The sequence below is a fragment of the Sminthopsis crassicaudata genome, chromosome 5 (genome assembly GCF_048593235.1).
Source record: "Sminthopsis crassicaudata isolate SCR6 chromosome 5, ASM4859323v1, whole genome shotgun sequence".
NCBI lineage: Eukaryota > Metazoa > Chordata > Mammalia > Dasyuromorphia > Dasyuridae > Sminthopsis > Sminthopsis crassicaudata.
The window spans coordinates 98,997,285-99,022,238 of NC_133621.1; the positions used below are offsets into that span (position 1 = coordinate 98,997,285).

At 38.9% G+C, this 24,954-nt stretch overlaps 2 protein-coding genes across 5 annotated transcripts; both read right to left on the reverse strand.

Moving 5' to 3' along the window:
* Positions 1-1,460: 1,460 nt before the first annotated feature.
* CASP2 (caspase 2) lies at positions 1,461-20,234 on the reverse strand. 3 transcript variants are annotated; one of them, XM_074267671.1, is made up of 11 exons: positions 19,989-20,234; positions 16,168-16,318; positions 15,435-15,602; positions 15,206-15,290; positions 14,622-14,716; positions 14,160-14,336; positions 6,515-6,643; positions 6,268-6,358; positions 4,190-4,339; positions 3,844-3,953; positions 1,461-3,667 (listed from the first exon to the last, which is right to left on the reverse strand). In XM_074267671.1, exons 1-11 carry the CDS (start codon positions 20,060-20,062, stop codon positions 3,533-3,535), a joined length of 1,365 nt encoding a protein of 454 aa, XP_074123772.1. In that variant the 5' UTR covers positions 20,063-20,234; the 3' UTR covers positions 1,461-3,532. The 3 variants fall into 3 exon arrangements, with proteins under 3 accessions (XP_074123772.1, XP_074123771.1, XP_074123773.1); XM_074267670.1 differs by having other exon boundaries at positions 16,168-16,321; positions 19,989-20,167; XM_074267672.1 differs by lacking the exons at positions 1,461-3,667; positions 3,844-3,953; positions 4,190-4,339 and adding an exon at positions 5,997-6,181 and having other exon boundaries at positions 16,168-16,321; positions 19,989-20,167.
* Positions 20,235-20,768: 534 nt separating this feature from the next.
* Positions 20,769-24,387, reverse strand: TMEM139 (transmembrane protein 139). Of its 2 annotated transcripts, none has more exons than XM_074267678.1 (4): positions 24,142-24,387; positions 23,270-23,341; positions 22,613-22,858; positions 20,769-22,379 (listed from the first exon to the last, which is right to left on the reverse strand). In XM_074267678.1, exons 3-4 carry the CDS (start codon positions 22,822-22,824, stop codon positions 21,971-21,973), a joined length of 621 nt encoding a protein of 206 aa, XP_074123779.1. In that variant the 5' UTR covers positions 22,825-22,858; positions 23,270-23,341; positions 24,142-24,387; the 3' UTR covers positions 20,769-21,970. The 2 variants fall into 2 exon arrangements, with proteins under 2 accessions (XP_074123779.1, XP_074123780.1); XM_074267679.1 differs by having other exon boundaries at positions 23,293-23,341; positions 24,142-24,297.
* Positions 24,388-24,954: the final 567 nt, after the last annotated feature.

A 24,954-nucleotide genomic window follows, 5' to 3' on the forward strand; every position in this document is an offset into this window, starting at 1 on the left:
TCTAGCTACTGTCAAACTACCTCCAGTAAAGGGAATCCCACTGCCTCCCAGGGCAAGTTATTCTACTTTTAAATAGTTTTAATCATGAGGAAATCCAAAATCTAAAATGCCTAAATCTTCATATCCCCTTCTATCATTCCTTGCCCTGTCTATTTTTCTCCAAGTTAAATATCCCAAGATCATTTCACCAATATTTTTCCAAGATGTACCTGAGACTATTCATGAACACCAGGATCCTCCAGTTTGTCAATGACCATCACCAACTTAATTGAATACACTGCATTTCTCTGAATGTAAACTAAGACTTAGCTTTGGGGGCTTCCATTACACATATATTAAGTACATTAATGTCCTCTGCTTAGATCTGATGAACTACAATCTAGTCAAACCTTCCCCACCTTGTACTTTATGAGGTTGGTTTTCTCAATCCAAGTATGAGACTTTCCATTATTCATATTGAATTTCATGGTATCAGATTTGGCTCAGCTTTTTGTCTTCAGGATCTTTTTGGATGCTGATTTTGTATTTCAACAGTTACCCCTCCTTGGTCACCTGCAAATATGGTAAACATAAATATGCCATCTATGCCTTATCCAAGTCACTAATAAATACATTACACAGTACAAGCACAAATCTCTAGGGCATTCCACTAGTGATTTCCTTTCAAGTTCACATTAAATCATTAATAACTATCCTTCATCAATCTCCTTCAGCCTACTTTTCCTACTGGTGATTCTATCGGGGCATTGACAGTTTCTTTTCTGGGAAGGGAAGGTGAGAAGGGCTCTTTGACACAGGCACACTAACTTCTTATCTTTTATATATATATATATATATATATATATATATATATATATATATATATTTTTTTTTTTTTTCCTATCATTGTTCCAATTTTCTATAATCCATCATCATCTTAACAACCAATTTGTTATTCCTATCATTCCACCCCACCCTTTATTTTATCAGTTACCAAAGTTTATTTCTTTTAACCTACTCCAATCGTGACCATTCATCCCCAAATCTGTCTCCTTCTATATAATTCACTATTTCCTGCCACTGTAGTTATTTCTTTAAGTTTTATATCAAGACCTCTTAAAGGTGCTTAAAAAGGCTTGAGCTCAATTCAGATAGAGAAATGTAATCCTACTGTAGACCATTCATTTATTCTAGACGCCTATTATAAGACTGACAGACTTATTGAACCCATTTGACCTACTACCTGCCAAATTTCCTCAAGAACTCTGAATGCTTGATGCATTTGTCCATGGACATGGTCAGATTGTGGTTATTCAAAGGTAAAATATAATTGTTTCTTTATCATAAAAGGAGGCTAGGGTTTTTTTTGTTTTTTTGGGGAGGGTTCTGGAGGCAACATGTGATGAAATTAGAAGATGATGAGGTAGGTTTACAAGGTAAATGAAAGATTTCAGGCATCTGATAAGCCACAGGGAGAGGTGTTGGGGAAGCTTGGTAACAAACACAAGTATTTATTTGGCACCTGAAAGTAATACAAAACCTTGGCAGTGGGAAGTGGGGAGAGGCTCACTTCCAGACCCTACTACATCATACTAATCCCTAGACTGGGATTAGGAAGACAGGTTGGGGAAAATGAGTATCTTCCTGCAGGACCCCAACTCCAATCAGTAAGTATTTATTGAGCACCTATAGACCCTAGCACAGTACAGGGCACTGTGGGAAATTATACGCTGTGTATATAATACATGATCTTTGTATTTACTCTGTACCCACGCTATGGGGGCTACATAATTATGACACATGGTCACTGCCCTCAAGAAGTTTACAGTTTCTTTGGGCAACTGTAACTAACATACATCAAAAAAATCGGAATACAGTTAAGTACTAAACTGTAATGGTATTAAGTGCAAAGGAATTCAAAGGCGGCTTCATTGACATGAGAACTGAGCTGAGCCAAAGGATTGGTAAGGCTGTGCAGAAATACAGAGTAGGAGGGAAAGCATTAAAGGAGGGACAACAACATGAGCAAAGGCACCACAGAAGAAATGAACATTATGGAAAGTGAGCATATTAATTTGAGAGGAACAGGGGGTGCCTATTGAAGAATAGAGCAAGAAAAGCTTGAATAAATCCAATGAGACCAGGGTTTAGGAGTCTATAGTTTCTTTAGCAGGGGAATAATTTAGAAAATTTATCTAATAGTAGCATATAGAACAGATAGAGAGTGAAAGACTGAAAGTAGGGATATTAGCTAGGAAGATCTTAAAGCAATTCTGGCAGAAAAGTGGAAAACCTAGCTTGGATGGAAAATGGGAATAGTGAGAAAGGCAGAGCATCTGAAATGAAGAAAATGGGGACATGGTGACAATTCAGGATAGGAGATAAAAGAAAAAAAAGAAATTAGATTAGTCTGAAATATCATTCCCATCCATTCTGCATTCTTATGCTGAATTGCCCATTTCAATAGGAAAATACAGGACAAAGTAACTATATATGAAATCTAGGAAACTTCCTGAGGGAAGAATAAGAAAAAGTCACCTTAATCACTTGGTAAGGGGAGTTTTCACCTTTCTCCAGCACTGGGATGATAAAGAGAAGGGATCAGGGGAAGACAGTCCCCACCACAGGGAAGTTTTACAGTACTAAAAAGGAGAATGCATAGGTCATTACTGTTGATACAGTGTCTTGAGTTGTGCTTGGCCCTCTAAGACCAAATAACTCCCCTTTAAAATGCTATCGATTGAATTCTCAAAGACTAAGCTAGTGAAGTACAAATTCTAATAGAAAGATCCTACACAAAGCTAGAAAGGCTTTGAAAATGGATTCAGTGATGATTCCTATGTCCAAAGAAGAATCTAGCTTTAGTCTAGTTTCAAAAGAAAAATCACCAAATGGAATGGATTATTTTTTGGCCATAGTAATTCTGGACTACCACTTACTGATCACGGAGTGGTTTCATCATATAACAGAGTGATATTCATACTGAAGAAATCATAGAATTTTAAAGTACGAAATTAAGTAGTAGTAAAGGACATTACCCCAAATATCCCTGAATGGCAAGGAAAGTAGTATTTGAAAATAGACAAGATAAGAAGTGGAGATCATCAAAATGGCTTAACTCACAATAAAAACAACACTCAAAGTGCTAGTCACAATAATCCTGGGGAGTGAACTCAATATCCACAAGAGGCTAAGGCTGAGGCTTGGCTAAGTATTCAATACTAGTACTCAGGACTAAAGCTCACATATCCCTTAGCCCATAAAAGCATTGTATTCTAGAAATACCTGCCAGATTCCCTTATTGTACACCCTAAGCACTCTTCCTGGCAGTGATTCGGACCAGGGATTGCCAAAAAATAGTTCTAGAGTTTCACACACAAGAGGAACTGGCCTGTAGGCCCCATCTTCAAAATGGGAAACAAAAGATATATAAAACAAGCCTGGGAGAGTCCCATTATCCCTGAGGGGGAGGAATAAATGGTCCATTCTGAAGAGGGACAGTTCAATCATGCCTTCTGTGGTCTCACTCTGGGCTAGATGGAAAAATAGATGCTCATCGTGTAGGAGGATGTCCTGGAAATAAGTAAAGGTGGCGGCAGAGGGTGCTGGAGTATTCAGACATCTCCTTACATCGATGAAACTCTGTACCAGGGGCATAGCCTTCTCGATCCTTGATAAGTGCATTAACCTGGAGAAGAAGAAATTTGCTAAGTTTCAAGCCAAAGACTTCAGACTTTTTATACTATCACCAAAAAAAAGTAAGGCAAGCTATATTAGGGGGAAAGACCAGGGAGGAAGGAAAGAAAGCAAAAGGGAGGAAGTACAAATGTGAAGATTTGCTGAGTCAAACCTAGGGACACTTACCTTCACCAACATGTCTGCCACATGCATATCTCGAGCCCTTTCAGAGAATACTTGAGTCAGAGCCTCAATGTACCACGATCCTCGCTTGGTGTTGCGCATGGCAGCAGTTCCTACAGTTAGACCACGAGTATGTTTGAATGAGAGACCCCTGCCTTCTGGCTCATTCTCCATCCCACAGTTCATCCTAACATAATACCAGAGTAGGGGACTGGCAGACTCCTTCATCACTTCCCCCACCCTGTATCATAGCACAGTGTCAAAAGCACACAGCCCAGTGCCTGGTGCCTAACAGTTGTTATAACATGCCTATTCCCTTCCCTTCCCCCTTGCTCTAGGACCCAAGTACCTTTGAGGCACGCATAACCACAGATCATGTCAGAGCGCGTAGGCAGTCGCATTTTCAGTATCTTTTCTTTGCCAGCATCACTTTGCTCACACCCTGGAGAGGCCATGTGCTCCTTCCCATCTCGAAGGTCCACCCCTCGGTCTGTCTCATCTGCAGGGAGAATGAACAAAAACGGCATTCCCCCCCGGGCCTGACAATGGGAAACCAAAATTCTTTCCCAACCCAATCAGGATAGCCATTTCTGGCTATTGCCTCAGCAAAGCTTGTGCTTGCAGATATAAACTTAGTACTATGTCTCTCCCTCCTCTGACATAACATGAGCTCCTTCTATCCCTGTTAGGATAGAAGGAATGGTTGGAAGTGCTGAAAAAGACTCCATACAGTGGAAGGTGCCTTAGAAGTCATCTAATTAATCATCTACCTTTGGACAAAAAGGACAAATGCATTTACCATGTAGCTGAGATAATTCAGCCTCTTGATGGCTTGCCTAGCAGTAAGACTCACAGAGAAGTCAGGAACCAGAATTGGGGAGGGGAGATGGAATAAAAGCCAGTGTGTATATATATATTCTTTCCTTAAGAGAAAAGGGCAAGTAGATGGATTTCTAATTACCACAGAGGCTGGATACTAAGTTGTTCCCTAGAGATTTTGTGGAAAAGTGGATTGGTAATGGACACATAATATACTAGAGATAAAGAAAGTTTTTCCAATCCCGGAAAGTTCATGCCCTATAACTAATTATTGGTCAAATCTTGTTGTAACTATCTCCACATCTGCCTCCTTTTACTACCCTAAACTATGATCCTCATCACTTCTTGCCTGGACTACTTCAATAGCTAAGAATTGGACTCTTTCCTTCCAAATGATTCCCCCATACAGATGCAAAAGTGGGTCTCTTAAAGTGCACATAAAACTACCCGATTAGTGGTAGTGGTCCCCGATTACGTCTAGGATCAAACATAAATGCCTCTATAAAGCCCTTAAGGCTCTTCACAACCTAACTTGATCTTTATCTTCTCAGTCTCACGCAGTCCTCCATTTTCTACCTCTGTCTTTGCACTGGCTATCCTCCATGTTGGAATGTTCTCCACTTCTCACCTTCATTTCTTAGAAGCCCTACTTTTGTTTAAGGTTCAGCTTCTGCTGGAAGTCTTTCCTGATTACCTCAGCTAAATGTAAATTTCCCCACAATGATCTCTTCCTCTTACTTCAATGTTTATGTTTGCAGTTTACTATATCAGTGCCCATTTGTTTGGGGTTGCTTTAGAATTATTTTTATTTTACAGATATATATCCTATCTCATAAACTATATTATAAGCACCATGAAGAGAGGGATCGTATCTTCTTTTCTATCCCTAAAAGTATTTAGCATAATATGGACTCAAATTAAGTTCTTACATTGGTTGGAAGCCAGATAAGATTAAAATGCTCAAGGTTCTGGCTTTTAAAAAAGCTGGAAAAAACCTCATGCAAGGGAAGAAAAAGGTTAGAATGCATTGAAATAAAGAAGAGGAGCACTTCAGGCAGCAGCTGGATAGCACAGAAGTTAGTAACTTTTGGGTCCTCTGCAGAATGGATGGGTAGTCAAGAAAAGGAAGTTTAAGAAAGAAAAGAGGCATAAGGAAGGGAAAGACAGATACATACAAGTAGGGTTAAAGGAAAAGGCAGAAAGGAAGTAGGAAAGAAACAAAATGTAAAAGAGATAGAGATGAGATATAGAGAACTTTGTCATTCATTACTCTTACCCAAAGAGAGATTATCTCAGAGATAAAAGCTGGAGAGACAAAGAGGGCCAATAGAAAATAAGGATGCTGATAAAAGTGCCCAGATGAGAAGACGACATGAAGATGCAAGACAAAGAGCTGACCAACCTGAGAGCCATGGGCTGCCCAAGTCCTAGCACAGCCCATGCAGAGGGTGAGACACTTACAGAGTGAGAAAGGCGGTGGCAGCAGTGAACAGAAGGGGGTGCCCATGGAATCCAATAGCACCTGAGAGGAGCAAACAGGAAAGTGAGACCAGCAAGGGGGCTGCCTAGGAGCCACTATCCAGGCACTGGGCTGGCAGGGGCACTCACCTCCACGACAGGCCTGGATAAAAAACATCTTGGGTTTGTTCTGCAGGTTTGGACAGTTGGCATTATCAAAGAGCTGAAAAACCTCTTGGAGCTGCAATAAAAAGAGTAAATGAAGCAAGTGGGTTAAGAAATCTTCAGGACTATACTTTTAGAGTTCCACAGTACTTAGAATAGCTGTCACATGTAAGAAAGGGAGAGAAGTAAGAAACTCTAGTTTCATTAGTCTGTGTCTAGATAACCCAAATACCTGGAGCAGCTGGCCATCTACACCATAGATGCCACCTTCTATGCCATGAGAAAGGAGTGCAACCACACAGGAATCTGTATTCTGGTGAGTTGACAGCTGTGCAAACCTCTGGAGCTTCTTATACATCTCCTGAAAGGTAAGATTCCCATGTGACTTAGCAATTAGGTAAGATCTCCAATTAGCCACAATTTTAAGATTTTCTTATATAGAATTATGTCAATATGTCCTACTGTAAGTTGGAAAGAGCATGGTATTTCTCAGGACACTTTTAAGTTACATTTTAAGGTCTAATTTCTTCTCAACCTACTGAACTCTTAGAAAGACATTTTATAAATGCACATACTTAGTTATAAGGCTTGTCAAGATATAAAAGCACAAATGGAGCACAAATCTATTTCTTTCATAAGAAAAGCATGATGAATACATGAACAGTAAAATCTTCTCAAATTAAATGAAAGACATTGTTTTTATGTTGCCTTTTGAGTTACTATGGTTCAAAAGGTAAGGATGATATGTTTGTGATTATCTGATGTCTAACAAACACAAAAAATAAGAATTCATACTGATGTGATAATAGCAGTATTTAAAGGAATATTTGATCCCCATTACATATTTTCTTACCTACAAGATAGATATCTTTATTATAAACTTGTTAGTACCTAGCCCTAGGGTACTTATTCATTTTCTCCCTAATAAACAGACACAGCGCTACAATCTCTCTCCCCTTGGGTCAATGCTACCTGACATCAAAAAACATTTAACAACTTCCTCAAAAAAAACTTAATATACATGGAAATTGTGGGAAAGAATTAAATATTTGAACAAAAGTCATAAAGTTGTCTTTTTTTTGACTGCTATCTCTTCCTATGTTAATCTCCTTCAAATTTATTTCTATTTCACTTTTTACCTAAATTCTATACTGTGTTAATGCTAAATACTCTCAATGGTAATATGAGGAAGTTATTGATTTTATATTATCTATAATTAAACTATATGAAAATATCACACTAAAATTCAAGCTAATTTTGTGGAAAATAATCTCATACCTTAAAAAGAGTACCTAAAACAGCAGCTAAAATGATCTACTTTCTATAAATAAGTAATCTATATAATAGTTATGGCAGCATCTGAAAAATAGAGAAAAATGATTAAAAAATGAGATGTAGGAATATCTTACAAACTATTATAAAATGTATTATAAAACTATGGTTTAAAAAAAAAAAAAGAACTTTAAAAAAAAAAAAAAAAAGGAAGTTCCTTAATAAAGAAATTAGCTATTTGTGTATACTAAAGAAATATCATGAAAAGGTTGTTCCTTATAAGACATTTGTCTGGAGAAATAAATAGCACTTTTTCAAGAAAATAATCTGTTCAATCTAAGGATATACCACTGTTTTCTTGCCCTCTAGTGGAAGATTGAGTGTAGTAACTGATACAGCTTAACCTATGGCTAATTCCAAATGCACCCTACCTCCTGAATGGATCAATCTTGAACCTGTTAGGAAACATAGGAAGAGCCTCTTGATGAACTAAACTGTCTCAGAATCAAGCTCACTTTACTATACCAATTACTATTGTTATAATCTGTCCACCTAGATCTGGGACCTTCGGCCCCAATTATGACCTCCAGTATTTGACTACCTTCAATTTTCCTATGTTGCATGCCTTCAGTTACTAGCCTGAATTCTTGTATATTCTCATCTAGCTCTTCCAGTAGTAGCTTTTACATATATGCCTCTTCTCACTATGTTAGCAATGAATTAGACACAATAAAAAGTCTAATAAAATTTGTTACATAAAATTCAAATCAACATTTTAGCTTAAAATGTCAGATTCAAAAGGTACTAAACCTACTACAAAGTAGATATGGTTGATTTGCTCACCAGATCTTCTAACAAGAAAAGTTTAAAGGATAAAAAATTACCAAAGAATGTGCTTTTAAATCCAGATAAAAGGGGACAAGAGATCTTAAAAGAAAATGAAAAATGTTTTAAAAATAAAACTCTAGGTTTGTGAATTAATGGATTAAATATCTATAAAATAGAAAGTCTCAAATCCCCTAATTTATGAAAATTCCACAAACATATCATGGAGGTGAATTTCCTCAAATGACAAGTAACTGGAGAATAACTGTTTTCTTACTTATCACCAATGAACTTGTAATAAGGAGGAAAAGAGGAGGAAAATGTAATCCTTCTGCTACTTGATTTCATTCTTGCTGCAAAGGCATTTTCTTACAGAAACAATGATACAACATGGTAGTTAGACTCCCAGAAAGGACCACAAAAACCTGAATGACTGAAAACAAGAATGAAACTAAATGGGAAAACAAACAAACAAAAAAATAAAGAACAACATGCTTCTGTCAATTCAAAGATAAAGCATAAATTCGGCTAAATTTCAACTATACTATGGCTTACAGATTTTTTTAATAAATTTTAAGCACCTTTTAAAACACTGTTTCTATGGGGAAAATGCATTCCAAATTCTAAACATGTGTTGAATAAATGAATAAATGTTCAATAAATTATGGAACACAACTTATCTGTCAACTGGGAGATGCTTGTATTTGCTGAATTTAAAAGTATCTGTATATTTGGGAGAATGAAGCCAGCAAAGCAATTATAATTAACTGCTTTTATATTTTGTCTTTTCAGCTTTGTTTTTAAAATGAAATTCCTTAAATTATAAGTGAAAAATAAATTTGAAGATTTTCTTTCCAAAATACTACCCAGTAAACTCTCCTTGAAAATAAAAACATTTTTCTTTTTCGTCTTTGTAGCCTTAGGTCTTTAGATGTAGCTAGGTATAATAGATATGTTAGCTTTGGAACCGGGAAAACAAGACTTGGAATACTTACTCTGTAACACGGATTAGCAGAGATACCACTAGTGGTATTTAAGTAAGTTCTCATGGTACCAAGGAGCAATCTGACAATATAACTTAGAAAATAACTGCCTATCTGCACAGTTGGAGGGAGATTCTACTCAGACTTGACTCCTAATATAAATATATTTGAATGAATGAATAGATAAACAAATCTTATAACCTAAGACGAATTAGAGAGCAGACATTTAATGAATGCTGAAGAATGAAATTTAAATAAGTTTAAAATGGCAATATACAATCTATGGTATTTATGCTATACATTTCTTATTAACAACTAAGTTAACTAACGTAGAATTTACTGTAACTATTACTTAGAAATATTTTATCTTTCAAAGGATTTAGATCTAAAAATTGTATCTTTTCTTACTATCCTCTGAAAAGGCAAACAAACACTTTACAAAACTTAAAGTGCTACATTAAAAGCCAATTATTTTTATTATTTTATTATTTTGGAGTGACATAAATATACATATAGCTCTTATTAAATGCATAGTGTATTTAAGGGATTACCAAAAAGATGCTAGGAGATTTGTAACTTCTCAATAACTTGAGACACTCGCGTTATGGTAAATAAAATTATTAGTAAATAAATGCATTTGAAGCTTTTCTTTTTTTAAGAATTCTACTGAGAAAACTCTTAACTTGGCAGTAACTCTTAACTGTCATATTTATTTCTATGTGAAAATGGCTATACCCTAGGAAGTCACTTAACAAGAAAATACTATTTACATAAAGACATTATCTTAGATAATGTGTTCACATTCTAGTTTATGATTCAATATGATTCCAACAAAAGATATACACACACATACACATATACATACACATATATATTATATCTTTAATTAATTAATGAAAGAGAAAATGAATAACAGAAAGGGAAAACTTATTGTTATGCAACCAAAGTTAAATTAATCTATGTAATTTACTATCTATGGAATAAATTTTTGCAGTTTTTTAAAAATAGAAATTCTGTCTTATCACGATTGGAAACCAAAATGCTATGAATAAATAGATCATGCTGATAGATGCATATTCTGAATCAGGAATAAAGACTTATTTGGTCTGAACAACGTTTAATGTAATTTATTATTTTTCATTTTATTGCTATTAAATTTTTTTTTTTTTTTTTTTTTAGTCTGTGATCATTTATTTAGCAGAAAGCAACAGATTTGCCAGGTTCTGAATATTAATTTTCTGTATGATTTAATTATGACCCCTTAGAAAATTGTGTTTTACTTTTGAAGATCAGGTCCTGGAAAGGTTATGATAGAAAATTGGAGTTAATTTTATAGCCTCTAGTTCTTTTCATGGTGGACTGACCTATTAAAAAGAAATGCTCCATGGCTTAACTTGGCTGTAGCTTTTCCTTTTTTTTTTTTTTTTTTTTTTTTTTAAATTTTTTATTTTATTTTATAATTATAACATTTTTTGACAGTACATATGCATGGGTAATTTTTTACAACATTATCCCTTGCACTTACTTCTATTCAGATTTTTTCCCTTCCTCCCCCAACCCCCTCCCCCTGATGGCAAGCAGTCTTATATATATTAAATATATTACAGTATAATTTAGATACAATATATGTGTGTAGAACCGAATTTTTTTGTTGCACAGGAAGAATTGGATTCAGAAGGTAAAAATAACAGTTTACATTCATTTCCCAGTCCTTTTCTGGATGTAGCTGGTTCTGTCCATCATTAATCAATTGGAATTGGATTAGCTCTTCTCTATGTTGAAGAAATCCACTTCCATCAGCATACATCCTCGTACAGTATCATTGTTGAAGTGTATAATGATCTTCTGGTTCTGCTCGTTTCACTCAGCATCAGTTGATGTAAGTCTCTATTAAATATTGTTTCAATATTTTTAAATTACCTAGTTCCTATAGATTATGGATGACTGCAACTTTCTTTTTGCCTCTAAAACCCTGAACTTGGGAAGTAAGAAAAACCTATTTAAAGGAAATACAGCTATCTCTTTGTAAATAATTCTAATGAAAATACAGTAACTCATATTTTTTCTCTTAAATGATCTAAAAGGCTTGGTAGATTCTACAATGTCAAGTAAAATACCTATATCAAAAGGGGAAAAAAGACTTAAAAATTCATATGGCACTTTTACTTGGGTTTAAATTTGATATTTAAAATATAATCCTGAGCTTGATGTTTTTAAACAACAGAAAACTTGTCTGATTGGCTTGATAAAGTTAAAACAAAAGGATAATATACTTTCTCTTAAATAAATTGCAGACCCTAAAATTAAAAATTATTAATTTTAACTATCAATGATTTAAAAATCTGTATTTGTATGTTTTTTTCCTGTTCTTTTGAAAAAGTGAAAATCTTTTTCTAGAGGCTAAATATCACAGACACTGTCAAACTAATTCACTATATATAGGTTACTTTTCTAAGTTGAACCTATGAGTCATCACATCTTTAAAAAAAAATATATATATATATACTTTTCAAAAACCATTTATTTGTGGTAGAATGATTACAGATAGCTGGTAAATTAAAACTTATGTCTATTCTTTTGTCTATAGACATGCTAGATTAAAACTGACAATAGTAACATAAATGCATTGACCAGAATAAGATATTTCCATTATGGAATGTCTAAACAAATCATGGTACATGAACATAATGGAATGAAATAAATATGATGAATACAAAGAAGCATGGAAAGATTTATATTAACTGATGAAAAGTAAACAGATCCAGAAAAACAACAAATAAAACTCTCTACCCTCTAATGTAAATGGAAAGAATGAGCAACAAAACAAACAAAAACACCTGAGAAATGAACAATGCAAAATTGCAAAAATCAAATTTGACTCCAAAGAAGAAAAATGAGTAAATATCTCTCCTTTGCAGAGATAATGGAAAGAGTGTCTTCACAAGTATGGAACATTTCCTATAATGTCAGGGTTTTGTTTTTTTTTGGTTTGGTTTGGTTTGGTTTTGTTTTTGTTTTTTGGGATACATTGATTTTACTGAATCTCTTCTCCCTCCTTCTTCCCCCCACCTCCCACCATTTTCTTTCTTTTAAAAAAAAAGTTATAGAGGATGGTTGGTGAGAAAGAAATAGGGGGAAATATAGGTGATATAACAACAAAAAATATTAATAGAATATATATTGTGATTAACAAATCAAAGCCAAGTTTACTCAAATATTATTCTACTATTAAAAGAAAGGAATAAAAAGAAACTGGCAAAGAGAAGCATGAAATGAATTAATGTACAGTGATATAAATAGGCCCAGGAATACAACATATGCAATTATTACAATGATGCAAATGGAAAGAACAAAAAAAGAAATGAGACAATGTATTATAATGAAGAAATTTGGGCATAAAGTAGTAAAAAAATTCATCTCCCTTCTCTCTTTACAGAGATGAATACCATTAGTGAGGAATATTACTTCAACTATAAGATAAAACTGACATATTAATTGGTTTTGCCAAACTATTTTCCCTCTTATTTTAAATTGTCTTTGTTTTAAAGGATAGCTTGGTAATGGAGGGGAAAGAATTATAACGAGAAATAAAAGTGAAATAAAAGCTAAAAATACAAAAATAAGGCGGTTACAAAAGCAAATATTATGAAATTTACTTTAATATTTGAAGGGATCTGTTATTTCATCTGATGATTTTTCCCTATTGTGCCACCTCTAAATTGGTCTTTATAAGTTGTTGATGCTGAGAAAAAAAAAATCATCCCTTACTGATCAGCCTTGTCAAACTTAGAAAAACTAATTCTCAGGCAAATCAGTAGCCAGGTGTATGTAAGAAAGCTTTTTAGCTTGGTAGAACTTGTGTTCTGCTGGCAAAATATTTGAAAATACAGGGTTACCTCTAGATCATGAGATGTTGAAATAGAACTTTATTTGCATTTCATGATTCTCTATTAATGTAAAATAACTAATATCAGAATCTAAAAGGAGGCAGGTAATGCCATTAAAGATGGTTTGATGACAATAAGGAATATTGAAAAAGGATTAGAATCAGGGGCATTCCATAATACTGCTTAAGGGAGGAGACCTTTGATCCTGGATAATCATCAGAACATACAATTAACTTTCTTTTTCTCTAATCCTAGGCTACCCAAACAACTTTCTGTTCATTATTTTAGTATTCTGTGTTTGCCAAGAAATGAACTCCTAATACAGACTAGTCTTGATTAATGGGACAAGTATATTTTCCATTATAAAAGAATTGGCATTGAGATTGAGAAATCACATTCTTCTGAGTTTGGTAAGCATGAATCAGTCCCATAGGACTTAAATATCCCTGGTCAAACTAAGTGAAAATCAATATCTGAAGCTATAATCTGGGTCAAACACATGACCACCCTGAGGAAACTGGTACTCTACGAAAATGATTCTCAAGCAGTCAGTTGGTCTTACCCATCTTTACTAAATTACAAAGTGATACAGGGCCTTTTTGTAAGTGGAAGAATGTACAAAGTAGCAACAGAAACTCTGGAAAAGGGATGTTTTACATGAATGTACAAGTATAACCTCTATCAGAATGCCTGCTGTTTGGGGAAGGGAAAGAGAAGAAGAAAAATTTGGAGGTCAAAATCCTACAGAGTTGAATATTGAAAACTATCTTTACATGTAATAGCAAAAATAAAATACTATTAATTAAACTGTAAAAAATAAGTGTTTTATCTCTTCTACCCAACTTTCTGATCCCTCTTTCTCTTTTACAACTAATGGCTAATATTCTTCCCCCCTTTTCCCAAGTAGTACCTGTGCAGTCTGGTCATGCAGGACATGAACATCATAGTCCAAAAGCTTGAAGAGGGTTACTAGGGAACTGTGGTCCACATCTCCACCAGATCGGAACTCCAAGTCTTTCTCTCCATTGAAGTGCACATTGCTTAGCACCAGTGCTAGCCCCCGAGGTCGAGATTGTAATCTGTAGGCCTGTGTAGGAAAGACTAGGTTACATTGTAACAACCAACACCATGTTTTCAACAAAAAGCTATCCAAGCTAACCTTCCAAAAGCTTCATGAAGATAGGGAATATATTTTACTTTTTTTTCCCACTGAGATTAATAGGGGTCTGCACAAAAGGAAACCCTTAATCAGGATTTATTGCTCATCCTGACACAGCCAGAAAGGGGATGTGGATGAAAATGGAGACTACTTTTCCAAGGAAGGAATCCCCTTTTTCTTTCCCATTTCCTCTAGTCATTCTGTAAGACTCACCAAATGGTGGTGTGCCTGATAAAACTCTGGGGTACAAGGTTTCACTTGGAGGCTGGGGGGTCCATCTCCATTGTCCAGAGAATGCTCCATGGTCTCTGAGTACAGAGAGACAAACAGTTTCAAAATCCAAGATTAAACCTAGTATTGCAAGGAACTTAATCCTTCTTTCTACTTCTGAGATAACAGCTTTACTGAGGAATAGCTTTAATCATTACAGTAAGAAGTTGAATGTGATTCCCTTTCTCATTCTGGAAAAACAAGCTTAGTTTTATTAAGGAAGATTCATAGATGCAAGGACTAATTAACCATGGGGTCTTTCAATTTACAGAAGCAGAGCAGTAGGTCACTTTTCACAGTATATGAAAGTCTTTTGCTAGTTGACTAATAGATATAGTGAATAATAACAACCTCACTACTGACAGGGTGATGGCCATACTTAGCAACCAACCAAAGAATAACTTTAATGGTCCCAATCAACTAACTGAAAATACTATCTTCAGCACACAGGAAAGAGGAGACCAGTGCTCAGTCAGACCAAATAAGATATGGAAATCCAACTATCATCCTCTCCTCTAAATCCTCACCTACAGACAGTCGGAGTTGCTTGTGAGGAGAACAGGATTCACACACTGGGAGGGGGAGATTTGAGTCATCATCATTACAGTTCAACTGTAAGAAAACAACAGTTACCAAGCTGAATTTTAAGAGACATCCCAGTCATAGCTATCTCTTCTTTCAATATTCCAAGACTGCCAACACAAATCTCACTTGGGCTAAGATTCCTTCCCCAAACATATTCCCAGTGTCCCATACCGACGGCAGTAGTTGCTGAAAACCGTAGAGGGTTTTGTGCAACAGGTCCTCCAGGTGTCCTTGCTTGGTTTCCCGTAAAGCATCACAAAAGGCTCCAAAAGCATGGGGACCCCTCTTGGGCAGCAAGTTCAGAAATTCCACATTCTGGTTAAAACTGCCTACTTTGGCCTGGGACAGACAAAAAAGGTTAAAAAAGAAATTGTGTTTGCTTGCGCTATACCACAATATACCTCCCATTCCCAGTGAGATTTACTGAATTTCTTTTCTTTTTTCTTTTAAAATGTTAGTTACAGGGGGCAGCTAGGTGGTGCAGTGGGTAGAGCACCAGCCTTGAATTCAGGAGGACCTGAGTTCAAATCTGGTCTCAGACACTTAATGCTTCCTAGCTGTGTGACCCTGGGCAAGTCACTTAACCCCAGCCTTGGGGGGGGGGGAGGAGGGAGGGAATGTTATTTAGAAGATATGGCTCAATATATTGAGGAGGGGGATATCTGGAAATAAAAGTGATGCAAAAACAAAGGCTATTAATAATTTTTTAAAGAGCATCATCACTTGAGTTATTAATACATAGGATAATTGAGTATATTCTCTTTCCCGCTCTTGGGACACTATACCATCTTTGATATCCCGGCTTCTATAGCTATAACTTCTCCTTAAGGTTATGTCTCTTATTTCCCCTGCTCATACCTTGTATCACTTCCTAACTCTCAAACTATTTTTCTCTCTAAGCTACCTGGATCAATTCTCTCATCTCTAGGGTGATGATGTCCTTCTCCAAGAGGTGCTCTAAGAGTTCACTAAGCAGCAGCTGCTTGGCCAGCACAACCCGATTCTTCTTCAGAGCTTCCTGGTGTTCCCGTTCCATTCCCCAGACTCCTAACATCCTGCTGAGAAAAGTGAAAAGGAAAGGAAATTGTCAAGAGAAGGGATCTTTTTTTATTCCTGTCGGGATGTGGTGTGGAGGGTGGAGCATAAGGAAAGAATTGTGGGGAGATGAGGTAGAAGAATAACATAGAGGAATAGGCCTAATAAAGCCTCAGTTCTGTATAACATTTGATTTTATTTATACTGTATAAGATATAGTACACTCAAGTCTATAAAAAAAAGATAGGCATGGCTTTTAAAGAATTCTGTTAGTTTGGAATACAACTCCATCTTATGGACTACTGAGGTCTGTATGTATAATACAGTTCGATAGAGGTGTATATATGGCTTGGGAAGAAGGGTCTCAGTATCAATAAAAATCAGTTTCTTCAGAGCATTCTGCAAAGAGAAGCATATCTTAATTTGGGAAAAACATATCACTAAATTGGCAAATCTAATGGACATTCCAGACTGAGATTGCCAACAGAGATCTGTTTAAAATGTGCCTAATAAAAAAATACAGCAACTTCAGACACAATAGATAATTTCATGTTGAAAACTCTTTTTAAGTGAAAACAATACCGCTGGCCTAGTTGAGCTGATAAAACTTTAACTGGGTTATAAAGAACTCAGTCTCGATAGGAAATGACACTGCAGAAACTGTCAGAATCTGACAAAAGGGTGAGAGGAAAAGACTGAGAAAGGAGGTAGTGAATCAATGTTACTAAGTGATAAGGCCATGATTTAATAGAAAAAGAGATCTCTAAGTTTTGTGGGTCTGTTTGATATAAATCTCAAGTTTAGTCACAACTATCCAAAAAAACAAAACAAAACTGGCATCTACTTCATAGGATATAGCAGTGAAACCTTCTAACTCAGTAATGTTCAGAACCAGGATCTTAAAATTTTTCTCAAAATTGACCCCTCTGCTTCTCTTCCCTTCTGCTGTTCCATGAAGACTGATACCCTCACAATTCAAGGCTCTGCAACTTAACTACTATATGCCTCTCTCAGAAGATATTAGATTAGATTTTCTTAAGAGTAAATCCAACAAGCATTTTTAAAAACCATATGCAAAGTGTTGTGCTCAAAGAGCTTATAGTTTACTGAGGGATATCACATGCTTATATAACTAAATGCAAGATAATTTGAGGAAAGAAAAAGCACCAACAACTAGAAGTATCAGGTAAAGCTGTCATACAAGGCTGTAACATGAATTCAGCCTTGATTATGATTTCTAACTAAGAGACAGTGATGGAGGAAGAGCACATTTTAGGCCTGAAAAATTGCTTGTTCAAAGACAGAGGTAGGAGATGGAATCCTAAGATTTGAAAACAAAATACGCCAGGTTGGCACAAAGAGGGAAAGAGTAACATGAATAAGTTGAGGAAAGTAAGCTAGAATAAAATTCTGAAGTCCCATAGTCACAGGGGAGTAAAATGATCAGATTTGTGACTGATTTTATATGAAAAAGGGGGAAGGAGAATGAAGAATTGAGAAACTAGATAACTGTAAGGAGAGTGTACACTCAACAAAAATAACAGAAAAGTTTGGAGAAAAAGTTGGGGAGAAGGGAAGAAAGAGAAAATATGCTCTCCTAAGGACATATTAAATTCTAGATGTTTATGAGGCATACATAGAAGAAATATCCAGGGACTCTATACCTCCTTTTGCACTTGGGCTATATTTATGGATTGGAGAGACATCAGCATAAAAATGATAAATGAACTTTTGGGAATAATGATCAAAAGTCAAAGTGTAGAGAAAAAAGAAGGCCCAGGAAGTACTGATGTAAAATCAAGTGAAGAAGCCAGGACATATATGATAATCCAGCAAAGGAGACTGAGGAAAACCTGCCAGACAAGTAGAAAGAAGAATAACATGAAAGGAGGGAACAAAGTAACCAGGAACACGGGCCCTCAGCAGCCTCAAAGGCAGCAGCAATGAAGGGTGAGGAATCCGAATGGGCCATCAGATTCGACAGTGAAAAAATCACTGGTAACCAGGGGTATCTCCTGGGAGCCTGAATATAAGTGGCTGAGAAGTGAGTGGGAGGCAGCACAGTAAAGTTTTTCTAGAAGACTGGTTGTGAAAAGGAAGAGAAGCTGTATGAGAGCCTAAAGGAGTATAATAAGATCAAATGGCCCTTTCTCTGTGCTTATCAGTGGCACACCACGATCACAGGCAGATTCTGCAACAGGGATCTAAGGGAGGAGACCTATGATTAGTGGAATCTCCTGCAGGACCTAGTGGAAGCTTTCCTGTACTAAGCTATAAATCCTTCCAGGGAAAAAACCATGCTTACTTATTTTCTTGCCACTATCAAACACTGAAGTGTGTTACTCGGGGTTGGTACATTCAACATGCCTTTACTGGAGGCCAGCCCCTTCAGTGACTACAGCTCTCTCTGCAATTCCTCAGCTCTCAGAATCACAGAACTAAGGGAGGGCAAGGATACACTTCCTGTATCCCGAACTTAGCTACACTCCAAACCTTTTACAAGTAGGGCATCCATGGGTTACTCAGATTTAGACACTGGAAGGGCCTTAGTCACCTCGTTCCAGAGAGGTAAGTGACCTGCTCCAGATTATTAAGTTTTTTGTTTTTGTTTTTTACTTCCAGTGTCTAGCACATTGCACAGAAGAATGCTCAACTGCCATTTAAAGATACTGACTTAAAGGAAATTGACATAAAAAAATTAAAACAAACAACTGGGTTTTATAAAGGCACATGCCACTAGTCAATTATGGGGCTTACGTTAAGGGATATATAGCTTTTCTCTGGTGCTCTTGCTCTGAAAAACGAATGTTCTGGATAAAACTCTACAAACCCTTTGAAGTCTATGAATAATTATATTTGTAATAGAGCAAGATAACCTAGAAGGAAGCACAGAATCGTGGAATCTCAGAGGTCACTTGATCCAAGGTTCGGATTAGGGCTTCTTAATGGGTAGAAGGGGTAACCTGAACTAATTTTTAAAATTAAATTAAAATTTATTTACATTTACTTAAATTAAATTAAAATTAGGTTTTTAAAATTAAAATAAAATTTCGGGTAATTGTATTTCCTCTGCAATATTATCTATTCTGTGGCATTATTCTGAGCAGTCTGACCTCTGACCCCTCACTGGACACGACCTCCCCGAAGGTCTCTCTCTCCCCGGACGTGACACGGCGCTGACAGGTATGGCCGGGACCCGGATGCCCACTATTCCCCCAGTTCCCCCGCTGGACACCTGCCAACTGTCTCCAGGATGGAAGTCTCACTCAGGTTCCTTATCTGTAAAACGGGCCAGTACGAGCCCCGCCTCCTCCCCAGCTGATGGTGAGGATCAAAGGGGATCGTTTGCAAAGCTCAGTGCTCAGAATAACTCAGTACAAACTCACTGCACGTAGTTCGTACAGAATAAATGCTGGTTTCTTGCTCGCCGGGAGAAGGAAGGAAGGGGGGAGGGGGACCCCCCTCGTACCCGGATGCAGGTTCCCAGGCCGGACTATACGCATCTGGACAGCTTCAGGCCCCCTAGTGGGGAAAGGGGCGGGGGTCCCTGGGTTAGGGGTCAGGGGTCGGGAGTGTCTCCAGGGTGCCGCAGCCGAGATTCAGGGCTCCCCGCTCGGCCTGGAAAACCGGTCCCGGACCGGGCTGCCCGGCAAGATGGGAAGAGTCGGCACCGCCTTGGGCTCCACTCACCTGCGCCCCCCGTCCACGGCCGTCGACCCCCTTCGACCGAGGGCTGGGCGGGCACTCGCGCGCGCCTCCGCCATTTCCCGCCTTTCTCAGCCCGGGAGAGAGCCGCCCACTCTCCAAACAAATGAAACGCCCCCTCGGGGTTCATACTCCCGCCCCCGACCCTTACTTTGGCTCCTCCCTTCTCCCTCGCGACGCTGAATGCGCCTGCGCGCGGCCATTTACACCTTCACCCCCGCCCCCCCCAAATCTTTAGCTACAATACTCTAGCCACCGCCAGGGATGCTTGCGCATGCGCAGAACGTCCCGTCCAGGAGCTTTCGTCGGCCTCCCCCGGAAGAAGATTAGAAGGAGGCAGTGGTTGGAGAAGAGAAAAGAGGCGGGGGAAGATGGATCCCGACGGGCGCGCTCCCCACGTCGGGATGGGATTGGTCGTAGATTCCCGCGGAAATTGACGTTTTGACCGCCCATTCTAAGACCCCACCCACCGCTTTCCCTTTAAATAACTTTTTTTTTTTTTTTTTTTTGGTAAGTGACAGAACTTGTCCAAGTTCATTGCAAGTAGGACTTGTTTTGAACCTTGTACTTGTATCATGTGTCTAATGTAATATAGTAGTCAATTAATATGATTGATTGAGTGGGAAGAGAGTACAATAATTAAATCATAAGCGGTTGAAATGTATAGTTTAAAAGCCCTTTAAATGCTTTGCCTTCATTTGATCTCGACAACATCCTGAATTGTGAGCATGACTGATAATGAGGACGCTAAGGCCTTGAGAAGCTGAGACTAGAGCTGAATTTAATACGGTGATATTCATAGTGCTAAATTTAGAATTCTACTCAATGGTTCAAAAATAATCAGAGAAGGAAGAAATAAGGGTTTAAAAAGATCCAGAGGTCAACAGCATCCATGAGTCAATGGTGTGCCGTAGCGGCCAAAAAAGTTAGCTAAGTTTTAGCTAGAATGGATGGAAGCAGAAAGGGAAGTGACAATTCCCTCTTCTGCCCTGGTCATTTCACAGCTGGGTATTGTGTTCTAAGGACAAGATTTCACTAGGGGTTTTTGACAAACTTGTGTCCACAGAGTAAACAGAACAGTGAAAAAATGGAGACTGTGCTAAATGAGCCCAATTGAGGGAAAATGTAAGGTTTAGTCTGGAAAGAAAAGTCTTAAATGAGAACATCAGAGAAAATGAGAAGTCTATCTGATCTGGGAGGAGTTATAAGGAAGAAAAAGTGACCAGGGGTTCTCAAACTATGGCCGGCCGTTGCAGCCACTGAGGATGTTTATGTGTCCGCCGGGCTATGGCAAATGGGCTGAGGGGCGGAGTTTTGCTATAGTCCAGCCTCCAACAATCTGAGGGACAGTGAACCGGCCCCTATTTAAAACGTTTGCGGACCACTGGGCCAGGCTTTGCTAGGCCGGCTTTGCTAGGCCAGGCTTGACAAGGCTTTTTCACCTAGGCCAGGAGTTCTCAAACAGCGGCTGCTGAGGACGTTTATGCGCCCGCCGGGTCACGGCAAATGGGCTGAGGGGCGGAGACAGAGGGTGAGTTTTTGTTTTTACTACAGTCCGGCCTCCCACAGTCTGAGGGACAGTGAACCGGCCGGGGTTTAAAACGTTTGAGGCCCCCTGGCTCAGCTGCAAAGGAAAGCAAAGAACAATAGGTGGAAGTTTGAGCGAGGCCGTTTTTGGCCGAGTGGAGGAAGCCTTTTGTAAACAATGAGAACTCTCCGAGTAGAAAGGGCTCTGATTTCCCTTTCCCGGTGATTTTACCAATCCATCCTCTTCCAGTTTTTGGTAAGAGAATGACTGCTATGGGATGAGGATGGGGGAGACCATTTGGACTCTCTGGATACAAAGCATGGGAATGTATCTGATGCCCTCTTCCTCTTGCCAGGTCCCAGGTCCCTGCTCAGGTTGTCCAGGTTAAAAAAAGAAAGTCACTGATGGGAAAAATGTTATATGTCCAGAGAACACAGGTTTAGGGAGGTGTCCGGCCCTCTTCACAGAATACGCTGTCATCATCACAAACGCTGTCATCACTGATGTCTTGGTTATTAGGTCTGAGCTCATATTCTGGGGGTGGGGTAAGAGGCTCCAGGTGAGTCAGGCTTTGCAGTGGGGGTGCTGTAGACCCTATGAGATGTCCCGGAAGGTGGAGATTGATTGGGGTGCCTAAAGATCCTTCGGTCTGGGTCATTGTACCTTCTGACCTTACCCGCCTAGCTTTTCTGGCTCCTGTGTGTCCTGCCAAATGGTTAGATTCCTCTTCCTGAAGCTGTGAGGGAACCACCGTGCTGTAGGGTGGGGGCTCACCCAAATTCGAGTTGGGGTCCTGAGGTGGTACCACAGCTTCCTCATAGCTTGGTACTTCAAAGGCTGCATTGTCCCTAAGAATGAGACAGACAGGGTCAGCACTCCCCCAGTCAACCCGGGAGACCCTTGGAATTCCCTCACCTCCAGGCGATCTCTTATACTAATTCTTCCTCTTTCTGAACCCTGCAGGGGAGCAGGCTACCCATGTCTGAGACATACATACATATATATATTTACACACACACACACACATATAGATATATATCTATATATGTACCTCCACCCATTCTACTTGGCCCCAATTTACCTAGTTGAGCTCAAAGCCCTTGTGGTATCTGTTTGAATTGCCTGGAATCCGCATTCCATGAAACAAAAGAGGCTAATAAGGAGAAAGAGTCCACCTAAGGTGAGGAAGAAATAAGCCACAGGCTTGATGTCCGGCTGCAGGCCCATTAGGGCGAACCCTAGGAGGGTGGAGGCACAGCACAAAAGGGTCAATGGCTTCACCGCTTTCCCCATACTTGACCTGGAAACATTGCCCCTGCCTGGGCTTCTGGAAAAAAAAAAAAAAAAAAAAAAAGAAGCAAAGGAACATTCAGAGAACAGAAGAGTGTAGGGAGGCAGTGACTAATATGATGCAATAGCTATGTTTACTCAGAAATTTATAAGTGTAAATAGTTGTAATAAAGTGCTTTTTTTTTGCTTCTGTTAATTAAAGTGTAATGCAGAATAAATTGCCTTTTTTTTTTTTAAAGACATAATTCCTATGACTATACCAAGTAGTCAGAATTAGGAAGAAGAGAGAATTTTGGGGAGTGTAGGAGAGAGGAGTGAGGAATGGTATTAAATACTGGGAGAACCATATTTTACATTTTTATACTCTATTAGCAGAGGACTAGGATTTCAGAGGATTCATGAACTTGGAATAAGAAATATATATACACATATATTTGTTTTCACTAACCTTGAACTGAAATTTATTGTTACCTTCTACATAAAACATTATTCTGAGCAGGGGTCCCCAGGCTTCAGCAGCCTGCCAAAAGAAGCCATGACACAAACAAGATTAAGAAGGCCTAAGGAAGGGTACTTGGGGTTATAGCAATCACTCTAGGGGGTACAGGTGACAACAGGAGTTTGTATGACTAATAGTGATAACATAATCAATTATCACAGACAGAAAAGAAACCCAGAGTGCTTTTCTCAACCCTGACACTAGGTTAATCTCATCTACCCTACTGATTAAACAGTTGGAACTCCCAGTCTCCTTTCTCCGGTAAAGTTTTCCATTGTAGCCCAATCCTTTCTACTTCCCGGGCCCTGGACCCAGCAGATATTGCTTCAGACCTCAGTGCACACAGGTCTCCCTGGAATCTAGGTGAGGGGGTCTGAAGTCCTTACCCCTCTGACTCCGGGGTCTACCTTTCCCCGCCTCTCCTTGTGCTACTTCCTCAATCTGACGCCCCAGACTGTCCCTTTTTAGGGTAGCCCCTCACAGGGCCAGCCATGAAGGCAGGTCCACCTACAAAGACAAATTGCCACAAGAATAAGGGATACATCACAAGGGATCTTTAAAAAAACAACAACTAAGGAACGTAGAAGCCCAAACTCTCTGTTCTTGTCTCCTTTTCTGCCTTAGTCTCTTTCCTTCAGAATCTTTCTAGAGGGCAGGATCCTCCAGTCCTCACCCGCAATCTAGGGCCCCAAACCCTTTCCGGATTGAAAGTTAGGACTCTAGCCCACTGCAGTACTCTAATCCTGCCCCTCCCTACCTCATAGCCAAATTCAGTGACGAGCAGGGAGCAGGGAAAGGGGACAAGAAAAAGAGATGGTTACCTCCCCCATCCCCCAGGTAAGAGGTTTCCTTCTTCTTTCTTCATCTTGAGTCACTAGCCTCAGGTATGTAGTGTATCTCACCTGTCTTTAGCCAGTCTCCTCTGAAATCAGAAGGTATTAGGGGAGGAGTGTCCCAGGCCCACCCCTTTCCTCTGCCCCAGTCCCAGGGTTCTAATCTCAGCCCGGCACCCCTACTTTTCCCCCCTTCTGGAACTCTGACATTCAGCTCCACCTCCAAGCACATTCTCCTGCCGGCGCCTCCACCCTCCAAAAGGCCTTAGATGGGAGTGGCTTCTCCACCCCCCTGACCAGCTCTTTGTACATAGGGGCAAAGTGTCCCTTTGTCTCATAGCAGATCCATTCCCTGACTGGGATTCCAGTCCCACATGACCTCCAGTGTTTCCCAGGTTCTGTCCTTTAGTAAGAGTGACCCTTGCCTCTTCAGACCAGAATTAGAACCTGAAGGGAGAAAAAGGGTGGAGAGGGGGGAAGACTGGAGCTCTCCACCTTAAGCACTTGCTGTGCAGACCTGAATAAAGAGACTTTTAGCACTCCAGAAACCAAGGAATATCCATGCAGTAGCAGGGGTTCAGTAGCCAGTTTGGGGAAAAATAGCCCAAGCTCCCAGAGTTAAGTCTTTCCACTTGGCTTGTCCTGGGGTGTGGGTCTGAGATAGAAGGATGATGTCACATGATGCAGCAGAAAGATTAGCTTTGGAGTCAGAAAAAGGGGATTTGAAGCCCTCCTACTTGGGTACCAAGTAGTGTACCAATGTGTCATGGACACTGCGAGCCTGAGTTTCCTGTTGCATAA